Source organism: Bos grunniens, chromosome 6 (assembly GCF_055505025.1).
Source record: "Bos grunniens cultivar Pamir isolate PY7600 chromosome 6, Bosgru_T2T1.0, whole genome shotgun sequence".
NCBI classification, from domain to species: domain Eukaryota; kingdom Metazoa; phylum Chordata; class Mammalia; order Artiodactyla; family Bovidae; genus Bos; species Bos grunniens.
Window position 1 is genome coordinate 91,473,660 of NC_141170.1, and position 16,919 is coordinate 91,490,578.

Consider the following 16,919-nt stretch of genomic DNA (forward strand, 5'->3'; position numbering starts at 1 on the left):
TGCATTGAAGTGTGAAATAAGATTATAAGTTGAGAAATACAGAGTTTGTTAAACATATTTGCAATAGACTTTTTCGCACCCATGTTAGTATAGTCAAAACGCACAAATGTGTGAAGAAAAAAAAAATAGTTAACATTTTAGTGACATTTTTTAAAAGTTCACAACATTCAAAAGAAATATTATAGCTGAGAAATGGAAAATGACTAAGTTATCTCTAGTATCTGAAAAAGGTCATGAGAATTGCATAGCCACTCAATTTAACCCCATCTTATGGGAGAGTTTTAACCAGGCAGTGCTTTGACATTATTTTAGATGGAAGTTAGAAACCAGATTCACTGAATACATTCAAAGTCTTCTAAAATAACCATTTCTGGTTTTCATGATCCCTCTAAAAGAATTCTTTCTTAAATTTTTTAATTAAAATGTTAAAAAGTATAGGATTAAAAGAATATTAAATATTTTAAATTGGATAAAAGCATGCAAATTCTTAATTATATATTGTAATTACTCTTCTTTTATTTATACAGAAAAGAATTCCAGTACTAATGACAAATGTAGAAGAGCCTAACCAGATGATGATTCACCAAAAGATGTTTTCCACTTAAAAATAAATTACATGTATAATATATTCAAAAACTCATTTTACAGTCATATAGTATGGTATATGAACCATAAAGCATATTAATAAAAAAGTAATTTTTGAACCTATGGAAAGGACACTAGTCTGTTAAGCAATTATATTAAAAATGTAAATTGGAGAGGAAAAAATGAGAAAGCTGGTAAATAGGTTAAAAATTTAAACCATTTTGATGACTGAGTTCAGGAAATATTTGTAAACTCAGTAGACAAATGCAAAATAATTAAATTGTGATCAAGGAACACTGCCAGGAGCTGGACAATAAGTAAAAGTCATCCTATGACTTAAATAAGAATATGGTTGATGAAGTTTATTGAAACTACTTTGGCTTTTTTTTTCTTTTTAAGATAGAACTCTGTATACTGCAGTAAGAATGGATTCTCTACTTGATAAGGCTTCTCTCTGGAAAACTGTAGACTGTAATGCCTCTAATAGAAGAAAGTAAGGTGATAGGAAAAAGATACACTAGCATATTTAAGGGAGGGCCTGGTGGGCTGACGTCTATGGGGTCACACAGAGTCGGACACAACTGAAGTGACTTAGCAGCAGCAGCAGCATATTTAAAGGATGTTACTATATATCCTCTTAAAACTAAATCCTGTGACTAAATTATACTTTAACAGCCTACCATCAATGTCCTGTATAAACAATGAAAGCTAAAAGAAATAAATGTTTATGATGTTAATAAATTAGTGCATAAAATATTTCTTACACATTTTTCCTCATTTAATGATTTATTTAAAAATATGTGATATGACAAATGTATATTGTCTTATTAAAATTTGAAAGTAATAAGGAAAAGTGATTTAACATTTTCAGTCTTTTCTCCTTCCATGCTGTGCACATTCTCTCCCTTAAATTCCTAAATATATAACATGCACTTCTACATAAAGTTCTGTCTGGAGGCTTTGAGCTTTTTAGAAAAGATATTTTAAAGTGGTAATAAATAGTTCAAAGTCTCTCTGGAGGCGGTCATGATAAACCTGATCCCTAAAGTACTAAATTTCTTTCTTTGCCCTATAAACACTATAGAGCAGCAAACCTACTCCCCACCCCCACCCCCCGCCCCCCACCTCCCAGGTTTCAGCTGAATCCCATTTCCTTCCCTTTAGGCAAAGAAAGTCCTTGCTCCGTGTCAAATAGTCTTGCAATAATTTGGCCTGTGCAGTGGAACTGGAAAATAAAGAAAAAGATATTTGAGAAATGTATTTGATTAGTCAATCTGCTTTCAGATTTCTCACAGATGACTACAAATTGTAAACTCCTTTCTCTCTATCATCTAGCTTCTCTTGCTGCAGTCCATGGGGTTGCAGAGTTGGACACGACTGAGCAACTGAACTGAACTGACAGCAAAACTAAAACAAAAAACACATACAACCACAGTTTAGTACATTCAAAACGTTATGGTATTTTGGTCAGACAGTTAAATGTGTTGCTACTTTTCTAGAAAATATGGGTCAGAAAAAACTAAGATTGGAAATATACCCACATGTCAAGAAGCATTTTTTAAAACTCAGGCAAATAAATATATATATATATATATACAATAATAAAATCCATGTAGTATTAAAATTTGCCCACTTACTGGCTTAACAGAGTGCTCAGTTATCTATAATAACAACCCAATAATGTTCATAATTTTTTAAAAATATGTCTTAATACCTTATAGTAAAAACTGAGTGTACTTTGAAGAATTTGGATTTGGAATTGCTGTAGTCATTTTTTTACTACTTTTTGAATAAAATGAAATAAAACCTGAAATTATATTACTGAATCAAGATATTCAATAATAACATCTGGAATAGAGAGTTGGTGATTCATTGGAAACACTGGGTGAGTTCTCCAGTTAAATACGGTAGGGATGTACAGGAAAGGGTCAAAAGTGGTGCGATGTTGCTATAGCTCACCATTAGAGAAGGTATAGTGGGAGAGCAGAGTCAAAGAGAAAGATACTAAGCTTAGTTCTAGACGTCTGGGGTCTGAGATGTCTGAGGGAGAGCTAGAACAATGAAGGTAGGAGGCAGCCAGCCGCCCATTTGAGTCTATCACTCACAGGATGGGAGGGATAAAATTAGTTGTTTCTAGCCCATGACTACAAAGAAGACAAAAAAAAGAGGCCAAACCGAATCAAAAGACCAAGCTTAAATAGCCAAAAAGAAGACTGGAGAAATATACACATAGAGAGTACAGAAGCTAAAATACTGAGACAGAAACCTCTGTCAGGAACTCAGGAAGGTGATGGAGTGCAAGTGCCTAGAAAAGGTTTTGTTATTCCTTGCCTCCTTTTATGTCCTGGCCAGGGCATTGTGAGGGAATGATCAGACAGAATTTATAGGACCAGTAACCAAATGAACAGACAAGGAGAATACTTTGAGCATGCGTCATTTCTAAAAGCTATGATTATAAAGAAGTGGAAATTAACATGTGAGTAGAACCACTATATTTAATAAGCTATGATTATGGGAGCTTTCATGTTTTCATTTTATAAAACAAACTTAAAGTTTGAGACAATTATTTTGTGATTTGGATTCAAGTTGTCTCTCAGGAGACAGAGAATTAACAATAATTTTTTTTTTAAATGGAAGCAATAAGATTAGGGAATTAATGTGGGTGAACTCTTTAATGGGAACTATGCAATTGCACAAAACACCTGATTGAGATCTGACACATATTTGCTTTGCTGATATGTGCTGCTTTGTCAAAGTTTTTCATCAAATATTCTGTGATTTATAATGAGGAAAAATTCCATCATTTTACAAAGAACTTCATATGTTTTAAATATAATAGTATTTTTCAGTGTACATTCAGTTCAGTTCAGTAGCTCAGTCATGTCCAACTCTTTGCAATCCCATGGACTGCAGCACCCCAGGCTTCCCTGTCCATCACCACCTCCTGGCCTGGAGCTTATTCAAACCCCTGTCCATTGAGTCGGTGATGCCATCCAACCATCTCATCCTCTGTCATCCCCTTCTCTTCCTGCCGCCAATTCCTCCCAGCATCAGGGTCTTTTCTAATGAGTCAGTTCTTCACATGAGGTGGCCAAAGTATTGGAGTTTCAGCCTCAGCATCAGTCCTTCCAATGAACACCCAGGACTGGTTGGATCTCCTTGCAGCCCAAGGGACTCTCAAGAGTCTTCTCCGACACCACAATTCAAAAGCATCATTTCTTCGGCACTCAGCTTTCTTTATAGTCCATCAGTGTACATTAGGAAAGGTAATTCTTAAAATATATGATATATGATACAAAATGCATCTTTATAGAATTTTTATACACTATTATGGGCTTCTCCAGAGAAGGCAATGGCAACCTACTTCAGTACTCCTGCCTGGAAAATCCCATGGATGGAGGAGCCTGGTGGGCTGCAGTCCATGGGGTCCCTGAGTCAGACATGACTGAGCGACTTCACTTTAATTTTTCTCATTCATGCATTGAAGAAGGAAATGACAACCCACTCCAGTGTTCTTGCCTGGAGAATCCCAGGGATGGCGGAGCCTGGTAGTTCGCACGGAGTCGGACACAACTGATGTGACTTAGCAGCAGCAGCAGCATGGGCTTCTCCAGTGGCTCAGCAGTAAGAATCCACCTGCCAATGCAGGAGCCACAGTTTCAATCCCTGGGTTGGGACGATCTCCTGGAGAAGGAAATGGCAACCCACTCCAGTATTCTTGCCTAGGAAATCCCATGGACACAGGAGACTGGTGGGCTATAGTCTATAGGGTCGTAGAGTCAGACATGACTTCGTGACTAAACAACAACCAACAATTATATCATGTAGAATATATTGTATCACAAAGTCTAAACTTTAGTCTGAGTTATCTGTGTTTCCTAACCACAAGTGTCTCCTGACCATAGTCTCTAGTTGGAACAATAAAAGGAAATAGGAATAGTCACATTATTAAAAAGAATATGTTATTTGTATTATTTCAATGTTTTTCAAACAATCTTCAGAATTATACAGGTCACTGAAGTGACCTTTCTATTGCCATAGAAAGGAATCCACAGTAAAATACTAAAATACTGCCCAGGAGACCCACAGAGATTCTGAGAACGTGCCTCAGGGACTCTCTTGGATGTGGGTCTAGGGAAAAAAGTAGTAGCAAGCAGGGCAGGGTAGCCACCCAACCATTCCCTGTAACAATTGCAGTTGTATCTGTTTACCCTATTTGACTTATTAAAAAAGTAATTTTAAGATAGTGTTTCACTGTTGGGGAAAAAATGAAAACTAATATTTCAAGAAGAGGTTCATAGCAGTTAAGGCTTAATACTGTAAATAGAATACCTCTTGAATTTGTAGAAAACATTTTCTGAGTGTTTATTGATTTATCTAAGCACTGTTATTTCTTCAGTTTCACATATAATGCAAAACCAACTTTTATAAGGCAAGCAGATCTAACTGGTAAATAAAAGATTTCTTTCTTCCTTTTGAACTCTCAAATTAGATATGCATAAAATATGCATCATGCAAAATTTCAAACTGGCTTATTGGAGAATACTTATGTTTATATATTGAGTGTATGCACCATGTATGAAACTCAGGCTATTTGGAATACATATGAAGTCAAGTTACATAATTTGATAAATAGCACAATAGAGGATAATGCCTATTTAACATTTAGAAAACCATGTAACTGAATTTTGAAATGGTTCAATTTGTTTATGTTTAATCTAAAAAGATCAGAAGGAAGAAATATCTGCTTATTGAATGATATACACCAGGGGTTTAACATTGGTTGTCCTTTTTGAGATAGAATTCAACATTCTATTAACTTTCTTGAATATTTCATTTTTATGAATATATATTTCTATTGTGATGAAAGTAGACTTAACAAAAGAAAAATGCTGTTTATAATACTTACTGCCACTCCCAGAGCATACACACACATATATATATACGTACATATATATATATATATACACCAAAAAAAACCTCAATATGTGCTACAAACACACAAAGGCACACACACATTCTTTGCTAATGGCAAAGAATTAAGTAGATAAAAGTCTAAAATTGAGATATGAGAGAAGTTACAGGTTTGGTAATTAGTTACCTAGAATTTATTTTTCTATTTACATATAATTGACATATAATATTATATTAATTTCTTAACTAAAAGTGGAAAATGGAAAAATTGTGGAGGGAGGGTGATAGTGGACACTCTGGCAGGGAGAGGCAGTATCACTGATGTTATTTAGAATCGCCAGTTCATAGTGATAATAAAAATCCAACTAACTTTTAGTGGGTGTGATTATTATCTTTAGATTTTTTTCAATATACTTTCTTATTACTTTCATGTAAGACAAACTTTTCCTACCACCCTTCCTTTTGGTACACCAGAAACTTGGAACATGTTTAAAGAGGAGAAAGTCTCACCAGTGGATCAGAAGACTTTGAGTTTCAAAGAAAAGGCTCAATTAATATCTATCATGAATTTCCCTCTTATGATATCAAAGTTTTTTAATAAATTGTATTTTTTAAAGGTAAAAACAACTAACCCTTTCCCAGCAGGTAACAAATAACTTTTCCATGTGGATCCATCCATAATTTTCTCTTTGCTGAAACAAATTATGCACATACGGATTTCTCATAACATATGGCATTACATAACAAATTTTAATTGCTTGTTTACTTAATGTATTATGATATCTCTATAAGACAATTAATACAGCATCAATTCACTATTCATTTTCTATTTTGTCATAGTTGTAGTATAGATACTTCTATCATTTATTCAGATAAATGATAAGACATGAGATTGCTATAGATAGACATGAAATTTGAGTTTGTTGCCTACAAAAATATTGAATAGCCATGTTTAGAAATAAATCTTTATATAATTATTTTTTAAGGATGTTTTCTAAAATTGGAATCTGGTAGGGCAAATAAATACGGTTTCTCCAAAGATGCTGTAATACTAGATATTTTGATTGTTCCCTACTTGGGCCAAACATATTGTAAAGACAGTAGTGGGCCCATTGTTTTGATTCATATTTCACTGTTAAAGACTTTGAATATCTTATGGTCATTGGTCATTTGCTCTTCCTCCAGACTGAATCTCATATATTTTTTCCCTCTTATTTTTTTTTAGTGAAGTATTGTTGACTTCTAATGTTGTGTTAGTTTTACCTATATAGCAAAGTGATTCAGATACATATTCTTTTTCAGCTTCTTTTCCATTATAGATTATTATAAGATATTGAATATAGCTCCGTGTGCCATACAGGAGGCTGATGTTATGTATTTAAATACAGTAGTGTTAATCCCAAACTCCTAATTTATCCTTCCTCTCTCTTCCCCCTACTGGTAACCATAAGTTGCTTTTTTATATCTGTGAGTCTCTCTTTTGTAAATACTATTTTGTATCATTTTTTAAGATTTCATATAAATGATATTTGTCTTTCTCTGTTTGATTTAATATGATAATCTCTATGCCCACCTATATAGATGCAAATGGCATTATTCCTTCTTTTTTTTTTATAGCTGAGTAATACTTCATTGTATATGTGCCACTTTTTCTATATCCATTCATCTTCAGTGAACACTGAGGTTGCTTCCATGTCTAGATTATCGTAGAGAGTGCTGCTATGAATACTGGGGTGCATGTATCTTTTTGAATTAGAGTTTTTGTCTTTTCTGGATATATCCCCAGGAGTGAGATTGCTGGATCATATGGTAACTCTATTTTTAGTTTTTAAAGTAACCTCCATACTGTTCTCCAAAATGGCTGCACAAGTTTACATTCCCACAAACACTGTAGAAGAGTTTACTTTTCTCCACATTTTCTACAGCATTTACTATTTGTAGACTTTTTGATGATGAGAAATGTCTTTTTAGGTTTTCTGCCCATCCTTTGATTGGGTTGCTTTTAGTTGTTGAATTATATGAGCTGTTTATGTATTTTGGAAATTAAGCCATTGTCATTGGCATCATTTGCAAATATTTTCTGTCATTCCATAGGTTATATTTGGCTTTGTTTATGGCTTCCTTTGCTATGTGAAAGCTTTTCAGTTAATTTGGTCCTATTTGTTTATTTTCGCTTTTATTTCCATTACTTTAGGAGACAGATCTGCCCCAATATTGCTGTGATTTATGTCAGATGGCAGGGTGTTCTGCCTATGTTTTCCTTTAGGTGTTTTATAACTTCTGTTCTTAGATTTAAATGTATAATCCATTTTGGGTTTATTTTTGTATATGGTATTAGAGACTGTTCTGATTTCATTATTTTGCATGTGGCTGTCCAGTTTTCTGAGTGCCACATATTGAACAGACTGTCTTTCCTCCATTGCATATTCTTGCCTCCTTTGATATTGATTAATTGACTGTAAGTGCATGGGCTTATTTCTGGGCTTTCTAATCTGTTCCATTGATCTATGTGTCTGTTTTGTGCCAGTACCATGCCATTTTTATTAGTGCAGCTTTGTAGTATAGTCTAACTTACCAGGAGTCTGATTTTTTCAGCTTTATTCTTCTTTCACAAAATTGTTTTGGCTATTTGAGACCTTTTGTGTTTCCACACAAACATAATCTTTTGTTGTTGTTCTAGTTCTGTGAAAAATGGCATTGATAATTTTATAAGGATTGTATTGAATCTGTGGATTGCTTTGAGTGACATGGTCATTGGACAACATTGATTTTTCCAATCCAAGAGCACAGTATATCTTTCCTTCTCTTTACGTCATCTGCTTTTTTTCGATCAGTGTCACAGTTTTTGGAATACAGATCTTTTAGCTTCTTAGGTAGGTTTACTCTGAGGTATTTTATTCTTTTAGTATGATGGTTTCCCCAGTTTTTCCTTTTGATCTCTCATTGTTAATGTAAAGAAATGCAACCAATTTCTGTAAATTAGTACCCTGAAACTTTACTGCCTTTATTGATATTGATATAATACCATTAGTTTTCTGGTAGCAATTTTAGGATTTCCTATGTATAATACCATGTCATCTGGAAAAGTGACAGCTTTAATTCTTCATTTCCAGTTTGGATTCCTTTTATTTCTTCTTCTCTGATTGCTGTGATTAGGACTTCCAAAATTATGTTGGGTAAAAGTGGAAAGAGTGGGCAAACTTGTCTTGTTCTTGATCTTAGAGGGAATGCTTTCAGCTTTTAACTCTTGAGTACTATGTTAGCTTGGGTTTGTCATATATGGCCTTTATGTTGAGATATGTTCCTTCTATGTCCACTTTCTGGAGACTTTTTATCTGAAATGGATGTTGAATTTTATCAAAATCTTTTTCTGAATCTACTGATATTTTTTGCTTCAGTTTGTTAATGTGGTGCATTATACTCATTGATTTGTAGATATTGAAATTTTCCAGCATCCCTAGGATACATCCCACTTGGTCATGGTGCACGATCCTTTTAATATATTGTTGGATTTGGTTTGCTAGTATTTTGCTGACTATTTTGTTGACAATTTTGTTATCATATTCAACAGTGATACTAACCTGTAATTTTATTTTATGGTATCTTTGTCTGCTTTTGGTGTTAGGGTGATGGCAGTATCATAGAATGAGTTTGGAAGTTCTCCTTCCTTTGCAAGTTTTGGAAGAATTTTCAGGAGTATAGGTGTTAAATAGTCTCTAAATATTTGATAGAATTTACCTGTGAAGCCACCTTGTCCTGAACTTTTGTTGGGAGTTGTTTTAAATCACAAATTCAATTTTAGTAGTTTTAATTGGCCCATTTATATTTTCTGTTTTTTCCTGGTTCTGTCTGCACCTTTCCAAGAGTTTGCCCATTTCTTTCTGGTTGTCCATTCTATTGACATATTGCGGCTTGTAGTAGTGTCTTAAAATCATTTGTGTTTCCGTGATTTCAGTTATAAGTTCTCCTTTTTCATTTCTGATTGATTGATTTAGACCCTCTCCTTTTTTTCTTGAGTCTGGCTAAATATTTTATCAATTTTATCTTTTCAAAGAATCAGATTTTAGTTTCTTTTCTATCTTTTTTAGTCAATTTCATTTATTTCTGCTCTGATCTTTATGACTTCTTACCTTCTACTAACTTTGGGTTTTGTCTCCTTTCTCTAGTTGCTTTAGGGATAAGTTAGGCTTATTTGATTTTTTTTTTCTATTGTTTTCAGAGGTAATCTTGTATTGCTAGAAACTTCCCTCTTAGAATTGCTTTTTCTGTGTCCCATAGGTTTTGGACAATCATTTTTGTATCTAGATATTTTTTGTATTCCTATCTTATTTATTCAGTGATCCATTGGTGGTTTAGTAGCATACTTTTTAGCCTCCATATATTTGTGTGTTTGCAGTTTTATCCTTACAGTTAATTTCTAGTCTTACAACATTGTGTTCAGAAGAGATACTTGACATATTGAGGCTTGTTTTGTGGTCTAGAATGTAATCTATCTCAGAGAATGTTCCATGTGTACATGAAAAGAATGTGCACATAGTCTGAATCTTTCGGGTTGAATGTTTTATATATTATTAAATTTATTTGGTCTAATGTGTCACTGAAGACTTGTGTTTCCTTATTGATCTTCTATCTGGATAATCTGCCCAATGATGTAAATGGAGTATTCAAGTACCCTACTTTTATTGTGTTACTGTTGATTTTTCTATTTATGTCTGTTAACACATTACTGACTGGGGGATTTTTATAGAAACTAATGCCTATGGACAGTGATTTGTTATGTAACTGAAGTCACATTTGATGTTATTTATCTGAAATTTTGTACATGTCTTACTAAAGCATTCTAATACGTTGTTAGAGTGTGTTAGGCACTGTGGCAGCACCTCTGCCTCTGTGCAGGGAAATAGGACATCTTTTACAACTGTACTGTGTTTTCACCTAGAAGGGCAGACTCTACACTTTCTGCCAGCATTTTTTTTTTTTTAGTTCTAAACTATGGCGTAAAACCTGATACACAATCCTATCTCATTCCTTGGAGTGACAGAAATGGAGTCAGTTTCAAGAGAATAATTTATATTTCAAAAACAATGTAAATGTAGGTAAAAACTATATATATTTTGTATTTACAATGTTCAAAGAAACTCACTCCCAGCAATAAAGCTATATACATTAAATGTTTGAGAAAAAAGTTGTTTAGGACAAAAAAAAAAAAAACAAGGGAACAATATAAGGAACAAAATTTCAAATTTCATTGAATTCTATCTGAGGAGTTTGGTTAAAAAAAAAAGATGAAGTAATTTATATCAATAAGTAGCTATTGTCCACATGAGCCTGAATACTTGCAAGGTCTTTTTTTAAGTTTCACTCTTAAGAGACAAGAGGACTATTTTGTATTCTCTCTGAAGACTTCATGAACACATTAAATAAATACTTGAAAATGATTTACATATATATATGTTAAAAAATCAGAAAGGGACCAAATGTGTTTTATACATGACAAATACTTATAAAGGCAATTTTTTTCAGTACTGTCATTTTCTACTTTTATTACCCTAAATATGAAAATGTCTTCCAAACCCTACTTGTATGCCCCAAAAGGAGGAAAGTGTTCTCAATCAGAATATATTGTAAACAGAAATCTAAAAATAGTTTGCAATTTTTTTCTTGATTTTAAAGCTGTTGCTTATACTAATACAGAGCTTTAACAGTTGAACAGAATGTCTTTGTATCTCCAGGCAGACAAAATAAAACTGCCTCAGGAAAAAAAAATTATTAAACACACCTTCCCAAGACACATGCTGAACTCAAAATTACACAGCATGCACCTAGTCTCAAAAGATTGTGATTTGCTTTTCAGTCAAATGTTTCCTGCTGCTAGAACAAAAAAAAGAAAAAAAAAAAGTAAGCTTTGTTGCATGAAAAAGCTTAAACCAGAGAATTACTGCACTGCCTTGGTTATATGAAATATACTGCATAATCTGGAAGGTAAAAACAAAACATTAGGTTAGGGTAAAAATGATCTTTCTGTTGCCAAGACATACACATACCCTTTATGCTTGTACAGATATCTGTACAGTTTCATGCACTCTCTTAGAAGCATTCTAACTCTGAAGGAAGTTCCCATAGAGCCGTATGTGTATCCCAGCAGTGTGTGAATCATTTCTCTTATCTAATAATTTCTTACAAATGTACCTTGGTTGTTCTTTGACTTTCTTCAAAGGTGAGACTCACAATGGGGCATTAATTTTGTCTGCCAAATATATTTTTAAAAGTTGTTTGTTTTTCTGCTCTATAGCTTAGCTAGAAATTCATGACTCCATGAGAGAGAAGAAAGCAACATTTATATTAAAATGCTAAGAAAAATAAATTTCTCATGTTTAAGTCCACTTTTTTTTAAAAGCAGGAGTTCTTGTCATTGTTTTACATAGGATAAAAGAAGCATTATTTAAGATGAGTTATACAGGAAAACAGAGAAGGCACTGGCACCCCACTCCAGTACCCTTGCCTGGAAAATCCCATGGACAGAGGAGTCTAGTAGGCTGCAGTCCATGGGGTTGCTAAGAGTCGTGTCACTTTCCCTTTTCCCTTTCATGCATTGGAGAAGGAAATGGCAACCCACTCCAGTGTTCTTGCCTGGAGAATCCCAGGGACGGGGGAGCCTGGTGGGCTGCCATCTATGGGGTCGCACAGAGTCGGACACAACTGAAGCGACTTAGCAGCAGCAGCAGCGTACATGAAAAAATAACCATTATTTAAAATAAAAATGATTAAACAGTTTAGAAGTATTACTTATTGCCATTACTTCCCAAGTATTAAGGATAATCCAAACAGAAAAAACCATATGCAGGCAGCTTATACAATTCTGACTACTTGCCAATTTGACCTAAAAATGATAGAAATTAATTATATAGAACTGTTGATAAACATGACCTTTACTGCATAAAAATTATAATTATTTCACTACAGTATTTAACATAACCAGTAACTTAATAAATGTCAATTATTTAGCATTATTGATCAGGTTACATAAACAAAATGTGTAGCCATATAAATGCTCCAGTTAAGTTCTAATACAACAAGAAAAGCAATACTTTCCTAACACATCATGTTTTCCAAATTATAAGAGATCATTTATAAAAAAAATCTAATAGAGAAATATATACCTCTTTTATTTAAAGTCTTCAATTTAAACAAACATACATTTCTGGTAATCTCTTTGTTAGCTAGTTAAATTAATTTGAGGACCATAAAGAAGGTTGAGCCCTAAAGAATTGATGCTTTTGAACTGTGGTGCTGGAGAGGATTCTTGATCTCAAGGAGATCAAACCAATCAATCCTAAAGGAAATCAACCCTGAATATTCATTGGAAGGACTGATGCTGAAGCTCCAATACTGTGGTCACCTGATGCGAAGAGCTGACTCACCGTAAATGACCCTGATGTTGGGAAAGATTGAGGGCAAAAGGAGAAGGGGGCGGCAGAGGATGAGATGGTTGGATGGCTCAACAGACATGAGTTTGAGCAAACTTAGGGATACGGTGAAGGAAAGAGAAGCCTGGCGTGCTGCAGTTCACGGGGTTGCAAACAGACACAACTTAGTGACTGAACAACAAATGTTACACTCATTACTTTGAATCTGTAATAAAAGATTGTTACCCCGTGTTAGAACTTTAAAATATTTTAGCACTATAAACAGTAATACTCTAAGAATCCATGGCCCATTACTTTGTTTTCTTTAGGCAAAACTGCTAGCATGCTGTTGTATGGTATGTCTGTAAGGGAAGTGCATATTATTACAAAACATTGATAAGGAAAACACGAATTGCCAAGCTGTCACTATAAATTTTTGCTTTCTTACATAATCATGTACATATTTTTCTGATTCCTATATTTTCTGTTATTCCATTTCTCTTATTTCATCAATATAATTTATCATTGCTTAGGTATAATTTTAATGATGAACAGTCTGGGAGCCAGTTCTCCTGACCATGTGCTAGAATGGGAACAGGGAGAAACAGCTATAGATAGCACTTACTAAATGAACCCTGGAGAAAAATCAGAATGCAATAGACCTCTTTACTTTCCTAAAAATGAGGGTATAGAATTAGAGCATATGTTCATATATAAATGAATTTTAAGAAAGAAATTCTCAATTTAGTATTGGTGAGTCTTCCATGGGCTAAGCACTCTCAAACAAAGACTAAGTTTTCATTTCTGAAATAAACCATGCTCCCCACCTTTAACTGGTGGACTTTTTAAATTGCAGAGAATGTGCTCATAAGGAGCAATGTTGCTTCAGTGGGTGAAGTATTTTTGAAGGTATATGTAATTTTCATGTAAGATATTAAGTTCTTTTTTAATAGTACTCTTAGAATTTTGGTTTTTATTTTGTATGGAGGTATAGCTGATTAACAAATGTTGTGATAGCTTCAAGTGACCGGCAAAGGGACTCAGGCACACATATACATGTATCCATTCTCCCCCAAACTCCCCTTCCATCCAGGCTGCCAATGTTAATTGAGCAGAGTTCCATGTGCTATACAGTAGGTCCTTATTGGTTATCCATTTTAAATATAGCGGTGTGTACAGGCAACTATAAGTTCATCCTCTAAGTCTGTGAGTCCCTTTCTGTTTAGTAAGTTAGTTTCTATCATTTCTTTCTAGATTCCACGTATAAGGGATGTCATACAATATTTCTCTTTCTTTGTCTGACTTACTTCACTCAGTATGACAGTCTCTAGGTTCATCTGTGTTGCTACAAATGGCATTATTTCATCCTTTTTAGCGGCTGAGTAATATTCCACTGTGCAAATGTACTACATCTTTTTTTATCCGTTTCTCTGCTGATAGGAATTTAGGTTGCTTCCATTTGTTGGCTATTGTAAACAGTGCTGCAATGAACATTGGGGTGCTTATATACTTTTGGATCATGTTTTTCTCCAGATATATGCATAGGAGTGGGATTGTAAGGTCATATGGTAGCTCTAATTTTAGTTATTTAAGGAATCTCTATATTGTTCTCCATAGAGGCTATACCGATTTACATTACATTACTGTTTGTGGATGTTTGATGATAACCATTCTAGCCAGTGTAAAGGGATATCTCATTGTAGTTACTCCTAGAGGAAAACATAGGCATCACTCTCTCTGACATAAATTGAAGAAATATATTTTTTGCTTGCTCTCCTAGAATAATGCAAATAGAACAAAAATAAACAAATGGGATCTACTTAAACTCAAGCCTGAATTGGATGGAGCTAAAATAAAGATGTAAACATCCTAACTCATCCATTGAAATCTTCTTAAAAGGCCAGAGCAGCGGCTGTTCGGTGCTGGAGCGACCATGAAGAGATACCCCACATCCAAGAAAGTATGGAAAAGCACTAGACCATTCAGGTATAACATAAATCAAATCTCTTAAAATTATACAGTGGAAATGACAAATAGTTTCAAGGGATGAGATCTGACAGAGCACCTGATGAACTATGGACAGAGATTTGTGACATTGTACAGGAGACAGGCATCAAGACCATTCCCAAGAAAAAGAAATGCAAAAAAGGAAAATGGCTGTCTGAGGAGGCCTTACAAATAGCTCTTGAAAGAAGAGAAGCAAAAAGCAAAGGAGAAAAGCAAAGATAAAACCATTTGAATGCAGAGTTCCAAAGAATAGCAAGGAGAGATAAGAAAGCCTTCCTCAGTGATCAGTGCAAAGAAATAGAGGAAAACAATAGAATGGGAAAGCCTAGAGATCTCTCCAAGAAAACTAGAGATACCAAGAGAACATTTCATGCAAAGATGGGCACAATAAAGAACAGAAATGTTATGGACCTAACAGAAGCAGAAGATATTAACAAGAGGTAGCAAGAATACACAGAAGAACTATACAAAAAAGATCTTCATGACCCAGATAATCACGACGGTGTGATCACTCACCTAGAGGCAGACATCCTGAAATGCAAAGTCAAGTGGGCCTTAGGAAGCATCATTATGAAAACTCTAGCGGATGTGATGGAATTCCAGTTGAGCTATTTCAAATCCTGAGATGATGCTGTGAAAGTGCTGCACTCAATATGCCAGCAAATTTGGAAAACTCAGCAGTGCCCACAGCACTGGAAAAGATCAGTTTCATTCCAATCCCAAAGAAAGGCAATGGCAAAGAATGCTCAAACTACTGCACAATTGCACTCATCTCACACGCTAGTAAAGTATTGCTCAAAATTCTCCAAGCCAGGCTTCAACAGTACATGAACTATGAACTTTCAGATGCTCAAGCTGGATTTAGAAAAGGAAGAGGAACCAGAGATCAAATTGCCAACATCTGTTAGATCATCAAAAAAGCAAGAGAGATACATAAAAATATCTACTTCTGCTTAATTGACTATGCCAAAGCCTTTGACTGTGTGGATCACAACAAACTGTGGAAAATTCTTAAAGAGATGGGAATGCCAGAATACCTGACCTGCCTCTTGAGATCTCTGTATTCAGGTCAGGAAGCAACAGTTAGAACTGGACATGGAACAACAGACTGGTTCCAAATTGTGAAAGGAGTACATCAAGGCTGTATATTGTCACCCTGCTTATTTAACTTATATGCAGAGAACATCATGAGAAATGCTGGCCTGTACGAAGCACAAGCTAGAATCAAGATTGCTGGGAGAAGTATCAATAACCTCAGATGTGCAGTTAACACCACCCTTATAGCAGAAAGTGAAGAACTAAGGAGCCTCTTGATGAAAGTGAAAGAGGAGAGTGAAAAAGTTGGCTTAATACTCAACATTCAGAAAACTAAGATCATGGCATCTGGTCCCATCATTTCATGGCAAATAGATGGGGACAGTGGAAACAGTGGTAGGCTTTATCTGTTGTGGAGGTGGGGAGGGGGCCTCCAAAATCACTGTAGATGGTGACTGCAGCCATGAAATTAAAAGAGGCTTGCTCCTTGGAAGAAAAGTTATGACCAACCTAGATTTAAAAGCAGAGACATTACTTTGCCAACAAAGGTCCTAGTCAAAGCTATGGTTTTTCCAGTGGTCATGTATGGATGTGAGAGGTGGACTATAAAGAAAGCTGAGTGCTGAAAAATTGATGCTTTTGAACTGTGGTATTGGAAAAGACTCCTGAGAGTCCCTTGGACTGCAAGGAGATCAAACCAGTCCATCCTAAAGGAAATCACTCCTGAATATTCATTGGAAGGACTGATGTTGAAGCTGAAATTCCAATACTTTGGCCACCTGATGCAAAGAACTGACTCATTGCAAAAGACCCTGATGCTGGGAAAGATTCAAGGTGGGAGGAGAAGGGGACGATAGAGGATGAGATGGTTGTATGGCATCACTGACTTATGGACATGAGTTTGAGTAAGCTCCAGGAGTTGGTGATGGACAGGGAGTTCTGGTGTTGCAGTCCATAGGGTCACAAAGAGTC

At 34.9% G+C, this 16,919-nt stretch overlaps 1 protein-coding gene and 1 long non-coding RNA gene across 11 annotated transcripts in view; one reads left to right on the top strand and one right to left on the bottom strand.

Moving 5' to 3' along the window:
- LOC147370991 (uncharacterized) overlaps positions 1-16,919 on the top strand; it is a 148,829-nt gene that overhangs the window by 107,788 nt on the left and 24,122 nt on the right. The window contains exon 3 of one of the 6 annotated variants that reach the window (XR_015165691.1): positions 528-664. The exons of 3 other annotated variants lie outside the window; for them this stretch is intronic. This is a non-coding gene — a long non-coding RNA (uncharacterized LOC147370991). Of the gene's footprint in view, positions 1-527; positions 665-14,685; positions 16,873-16,919 lie in introns of those variants that run through there. 2 more of the 6 variants (XR_015165690.1, XR_015165686.1) reach the window with 2 other exon arrangements.
- The window catches only part of STPG2 (sperm tail PG-rich repeat containing 2), a 630,294-nt gene that overhangs the window by 43,137 nt on the left and 570,238 nt on the right, over positions 1-16,919 (bottom strand). Inside the window, exon 13 of one of the 5 annotated variants that reach the window (XM_086406658.1) lies at positions 972-1,810. The exons of 3 other annotated variants lie outside the window; for them this stretch is intronic. In XM_086406658.1, coding sequence (XP_086262784.1) covers positions 1,721-1,810 — 90 coding nt within the window. In that variant the 3' untranslated portion in view covers positions 972-1,720. Of the gene's footprint in view, positions 1-971; positions 1,811-3,978; positions 4,222-16,919 lie in introns of those variants that run through there. One more of the 5 variants, XM_086406663.1, reaches the window with a different exon arrangement.